The sequence below is a fragment of the Arvicanthis niloticus genome, chromosome 21 (assembly GCF_011762505.2).
Source record: "Arvicanthis niloticus isolate mArvNil1 chromosome 21, mArvNil1.pat.X, whole genome shotgun sequence".
In the NCBI taxonomy this organism is placed as follows: domain Eukaryota; kingdom Metazoa; phylum Chordata; class Mammalia; order Rodentia; family Muridae; genus Arvicanthis; species Arvicanthis niloticus.
The window spans coordinates 51,508,885-51,514,884 of NC_047678.1; the positions used below are offsets into that span (position 1 = coordinate 51,508,885).

At 43.6% G+C, this 6,000-nt stretch overlaps 1 protein-coding gene across 2 annotated transcripts in view; it reads right to left on the reverse strand.

The window, feature by feature from the left end:
* Nucleotides 1-5,290, reverse strand: part of Ddx11 (DEAD/H-box helicase 11) — a 29,215-nt gene extending 23,925 nt beyond the window's left edge. For both annotated transcript variants that reach the window (XM_034524987.2, XM_034524986.2), the window contains exons 1-2: nt 5,151-5,290; nt 2,458-2,605 (exon numbers count right to left, since the gene is read on the reverse strand). In XM_034524987.2, the coding sequence (XP_034380878.1) occupies nt 2,458-2,601 (144 nt within the window). In that variant the 5' untranslated portion in view covers nt 2,602-2,605; nt 5,151-5,290. The remainder of the gene's footprint in view (nt 1-2,457; nt 2,606-5,150) is intronic.
* Between the last annotated feature and the right edge of the window lie 710 nt (nt 5,291-6,000).

Sequence of the window (6,000 nt, forward strand, 5' to 3'; positions counted from 1 at the left end):
AGTGCTGGATTTCTGCTGTGTACACAATCTACAGTACTCTATATTATAAAGACTAGGAGAGGGACTATAGAGGAAATTGTGAAATGCCCCTCAGGCTGTTGCCCCTGGGGTTCAGGTGAATCTTCAGAGCTAACCTTTTGACTTAGTTAGGGTTTTACTGTCGTGAAGAGACACCATGACCAAGGCAACTCTTACAAGGACAACATTTAATTGGGGCTAGTTTACAGGTTCAGAGGTCCAGTTTATTATCATCAAGGTGGGAGCGTGGCAGCATCCAGACAGACATAGTGCAGGAGGAGCTCAGAGTTCTACGACTTCATCTGAAGGCTGTTAGTGGAAGACTGAGTTCCAGGCAGCTAGGATGAGGGTCTTAAAGCTCAATCCAACAGTGACACACCTACTCCAACATGGCCACACCTCCAAATAGTGCCACTCCCTGGGCCAAGCATATGCAAATCATAATACCTTCTGCCTACTTAACCTTCTGATTCTGCTTATTTTAGGGGTGGCTGAGAGTCTCCAGAGCAGGGTTCTGAACCCACCTGCCCTGGGAGGTACCATAAGTAATACAATTCCTCACCTTCAATCCAGGATTAGACAGTGGCTCATCTTATAAGCTCTGGAACTCTGAACTAACTCTCAAAGCCTATTCCATGTATATGCAAAAATGGGTCAGATAAGAATAATCCTCACTCACAGACTCCATACAACATTCATTACCTTAGTTAATACATAGATAGCAGGATCCCACTACCTGGCTGTAAAGTCAAAAACTGGGTACTTGCAACTGCTGAGTAATGACAGAATTTTCATTATCCTGAGCCATAGAACCTATCAGCTTTCATTAATACTTTGAACACACAGATGACACATCCAACACTCCATTATACTGTTTCAACTGGCAAATATTACATGGAATGGCAAAGAAACCCAAGCTGCACTCTTCCAAAACCTAGAGATGATGGTCCTGTGCTGTGCTGATTGTGGATATGGGGGGTATGTGTATGTGGGTACATATATACATACATATATGTATGTAACACTAACACTAGCTGTTGTTAGAACAAGCAAAACATCAGCATGCAACAAGGGCCCAGGGACAGACATCTGTTTACAAAGCCGCTACACAATCTCCACTAAAAAAAAGAAGCAGACGTTCCTAAGAGTATGCACAAAGTTATCTTCCAAAATTAACTGTGTGCCTCTAACACAGACACCAAAGGGTAACTGAGATACTGTAACAAGATCACAAAAGTACAGACTGAGAAGGTTGTAAGGTGAGTGGGAAAGAGCTCCACTGATGTGCTTGAGGCCCTATCTGATGTCAAGTAATGTAAAATAGAAATAGCAAAAATATCAATGCTAATGGTATTTAGTCAGTTGGAACTTATGAAAAAGCTGCACATCCAAATGTTCACCGAAAGTCATGGAACAGTCTTCATAAGGCAGTCACAAAACATTCCCACTCACTGTACAGACCAGACCAGTGCTTCTCAGCCTTCCTAACACTGTGACCTTTAATACAGTTCCTCAAGTTGCAGTAACCCCCAACCATAAGATTATTTTCATTGCTACGTCATGACTATAATTTTGCTACTGTTATGAATCATAATGCACATTTCTGATATGCAACCCCTGTGAAAAGTCATTCCACTACCAAAGGGGCCAAGCCCCACAGACTGAGAACTGCTGGTATAAAGGGGTAAAAAGGACACCAGAGCACCTCAGGGAACAACACACTTTCTGTCCCAGGACCATCAATTCTGGAGATGCGGATAAGGGTCATGCACTGCCTTTTGCTTGTTCAGAAAATATTTACACAAAAAGCCTCCTGTGGGCCAAACTTGCTAAGCTACACTAGATGCCAAACATATAGTTCACGAACAAACACGGGGTCCCCGTTATCTAGGACGTTAAAGCCTGGAGTTTGAGAATCTTCACATCAACATACATAGTTCACACAGTATTCACTATGCATGGTAATACACCAAAGTTCTAGATAGAAGCTGGGAACCTGTAGCCACAGCCCTATTCAGTTCCAACAGCCCACCTCAAATGTATCTCTCACTCAATCTGGGTCAGGAAGGAAAACAGGGTCCCACGGTTGGCTCCCAACAGCACTCAGTCTCCTAGATCCTATACCCTAAAACAATATGCCAAAGCTTTTTTGATGTTCCTCAACATCAAAGCAGCAGTGTGCCAGGGAAATCTCAAAAATATTGCTGTGGTAGTTGACACTGCAAGTTTAAAGTCTCAGCTGCCTTTAGCCTGTTCTCAGACCATGGTGCTATGTTTAGCAGTTGGATAGAGGAAGAGACCACTAGGCAGAAAGAGAAACTGATGATACTGTGCCCAGCTTCTTCTCCAGAAAGGCAATGTCTACACAGGTGAACTGTCATGGTGAGAAAGGCTGCCTCCAAGTTGTCTGAGTGACACTCCCTCATCCCTCACACTCACCGTGCCAGTTGGACTCTCAAATATCCCAATCTTGCCAGCCTCCAAAACCTTGTAGAGCTCTGCCATGAAGTCCTCCTGGATAGAATAAGGCGGGAAGGGAAAAGGAAAATGGATGCCACCGATCTCCTGGCTTTCAGCAGCCATTGCCCTAGAGGAATAAAGAGTGAAAGAAAGAATGAAAGAAAGAAATCTACTACTATTCTCATGAGCCATGAAGTGGCTTTAAGTCTACTTAATCCAAAGCAGTTTTCTCACTAGTCACACAATTTCCCTTTGGGTTGTACATTTTCTGGCAAGCAGAGACCACATTCTATCTATTCGCACATATACCAAAACCATACAATCCATAAAGTGATGCTGGTCAGATGCTGTTATTGTAGAATCCAGCCCAGAAAGGCCTTAAGATGAACCTCCTGTGCTGCTGCTGGATACCCTTCCAATAATACCGCCACAAAGGCAGAGGGCTGGCTTTCCTTGCCAAGGTGAATGCTGTTTGGATCACAGCTGCCCCTTGGGAGTCCTTCTCCAGCAATCTTCTCTAAAACCTCTGTAATGGGACATTCCCATGCCCAAGCTGCCTCACCTGCTCCTGCGATGAAGGCCTATAACCTATGGGAAATGGCACAGAATGACCAACAAGACTTGTTCAGAAGGCACTAATTCACATCCATAGCCTCCTGCATCAGACAACTCACATCTGCTTTTCTTCATCCTAACCTCTATTTCCACATAAGCAGCGCCATCTACTGGTTGTTTATTGTTTCTGGCCTTGAAACACAAGAGCTTTCTTTCTGGGACTCAATGGTAGAAAGCTAACTAGGAAATGGGAGCCTCCCATGATATGATCCCAGGAACCCTAACTCCCCTAAAAAACAGCTGTTTGGTTCCAGACTGTAAGAATGCTTTTCACAGACACTAAGCTCTGACTGGACTGGCTTACCAATACTAAGGCTGTGCACAGCATTCCCCTTCCCCTGCCAGGCCAAGGGCTCTCAGCTCTATGCGTTTTCATTCCTGTTTCCTCTTCTGAAACTCTTTTCTTCTACCACCTCCTTGACATCTGGAGGAAACACTCATCCACACCTCTTTTCTTGAGATGTAACTGGACAGGCCCATCTGTTCTAAGTCCAAATAGTTATAACCCTAAGACCCACTTTATTATCAATAAACTGAAATCGTTTTTTTTTTTAACTACACTATCCTAAAAGACAGTGATAGTGTCAATCCATTTATGAGAAAAGGTAGATGCCAATATGTTCCTCCAGTTATTAGGGGAAGAAAAAACGACTACCCAGGTGGAGACATTACTGAACAAAACAAAACAAAACAACAAAAACAAAAAGCCACACAACAAACTAAGAAAATGCAGTAATAAAAAGAGCTATGCTGGCCAGGCAACCTTGGCAAATGCTTTTAATCCCAGCACTTGGGAGGCAGGGGCAGGCAGATTTCTGAGTTCGAGGCCAGCTTGGTCTACAGAGTGAGTTCCAGAACAGCCAGGGCTACAAAGAGAATCCCTGTCTCGGAAGGAAAAAAAAAAAAAAAAAAAAAAAACCCAAAAAGTTAGAAAATTAAATTAAAAAAAAAAAAAAAAGAGCTATGCAACTGGAAAACCACTAAAACATGAAGAGAAGGGAAAGAAAAGTAGCCAACAGGAGCTGGAGAGATGGCTGAGCAGTTAAGGGCACTTGCTGCTCTTCCAGAGGACCCAGGTTGAACTCCTAGCACCCACATGGCAGCTCACAACTGTGTCTAACTTCAGTTCTAGAGGATACAGACATACAGGCAGGCAAAATACCCGTACACATAAGACAGTAAATTAGAAGTAATTTTTTAAAGGTAACCACAGATTCTGAGCATCTGACATGTGTAAAGCACTCTTCAGAGCTACCACCACCACCCCCTTAATTTCACTTAACCTATCACCGACATCATGACAGAACATGCTTCTGGATGCTGATGTTACAGAAATTAAATAACTGCTGGCTGGAGGCACTGCTCACTGGTGGAACCCTTGCCTAGCAGCAGCTCAGAGTAATCTACAACTGAAAGGGTGTTAAGGAGTAACATTAGTTACTTAAAGAAGAAAAAGCACGCATTTAACCCAGGTGAATAGAGTCTGCTTGTTCAAACTCACCTAGATACAATAGAGAACTAATAAGACTAAACAGGAAAGTTCCTGGAGTGATGCACACGGAGGTGAAGAAGGTCCGTGTCAGGGAAAACCAGGAACCCGGACTGCGGGCAGACCGGGAAACCGTGTACGTGAGAACTACAAGCTAGCCTGGATTTCAGGACAGGTTCCTAGATACAAGGATCATGTATTTATTATTTAATTCTACTTTTATGCCACTTCCATCACAAATGTGGTAGACTTCTCGAACTTTCTGAACCTTAAAAAAAAAAAAAAGGGCAGTGCAACCGAGATCGTAACAGTATGGGCCCTGAGGCAGACTGCCAAATTGGATCTCAAGTTAATTATCAGTCAACCTGTGTCTTCACCTGACGTTCATTATAAACAATAATCCCTCAGCCTCCCTAAATTTTAGAACCCAACCTGTTAACACACATTCAACGAAGGCGCTACCATAACAGGGCCGCCTCCACCATCCCGGTCGTGGGCCGCGCTCGGCTAACACCGCCCCCTGGCAGCCTCCACGGTTTGCACCTCCACTCGAGTCTACCCTTCTCACCTCTCTGCCTTCAGGCTCAGCGCTTCCCTCACGCAGCACCAAACTCCGTCTCAACCACAAAACGGTCTCGCTGAGGCCGGCAAACAAGTCTGCTCCCGGCTGAATTTGAACCGCAGCTTCACTGAAGGAGCATGCGCACGCAGGAAAAGCCACCACGTGGTCACGCCCCCGCGCCACTGCGCCTGCGCGCTTCAGCTCACCCGCGGGACTTAAGCTTCTGTAGTGCCTGGTTAATGGCTATGTGTTTGAGCTTTAATCTAGCCTTCCATATTAGGTTTTTGGTATTACCAGTTATCGGGGTTTTTTTTGTTTTTTTTGTTGTTGTTGTTTTCACAGAAATATCGCAGTTTTCTGAATTTTCATTTATTTAATGTATGAGTGCTCTGATGCATTATACATCAGCCTGTCTGAAAAGGGCATCAGATCTACCTAAAGATGGTTGTGAGCCACCATGTGGTTGCTGAGAATTGAACTCAGGACCTCTGGAAGAGCAGCCAGTGCTCTTAACTAAGCCATCTCACAAGCCCCCAAGTTATCATTTTTTAAATAGGCTTTTCTCAAAGAATGTTAAATGTAAAAAGAGAAACTATCAAATATCAGATGTACATAAACCCTTAAGAGCTAAGAGGGTTTTTGATGTAGTCATACATCATGCATATATTTGTTTCCTCCTTACTGTAGATATTGAATCTGTTTCACAATAATGACAAGGTGTACTATGGTGACTTCTTTAGAAATTGTTCCTGTTGTATAACACAGAATAAAAAAATTGAGAGGCTAGTTTCCTGTCACTAGTTTTAAAAAGCACACACAGCACACTAAACATCTCTGTTTTGGGCTGGAGAGATAG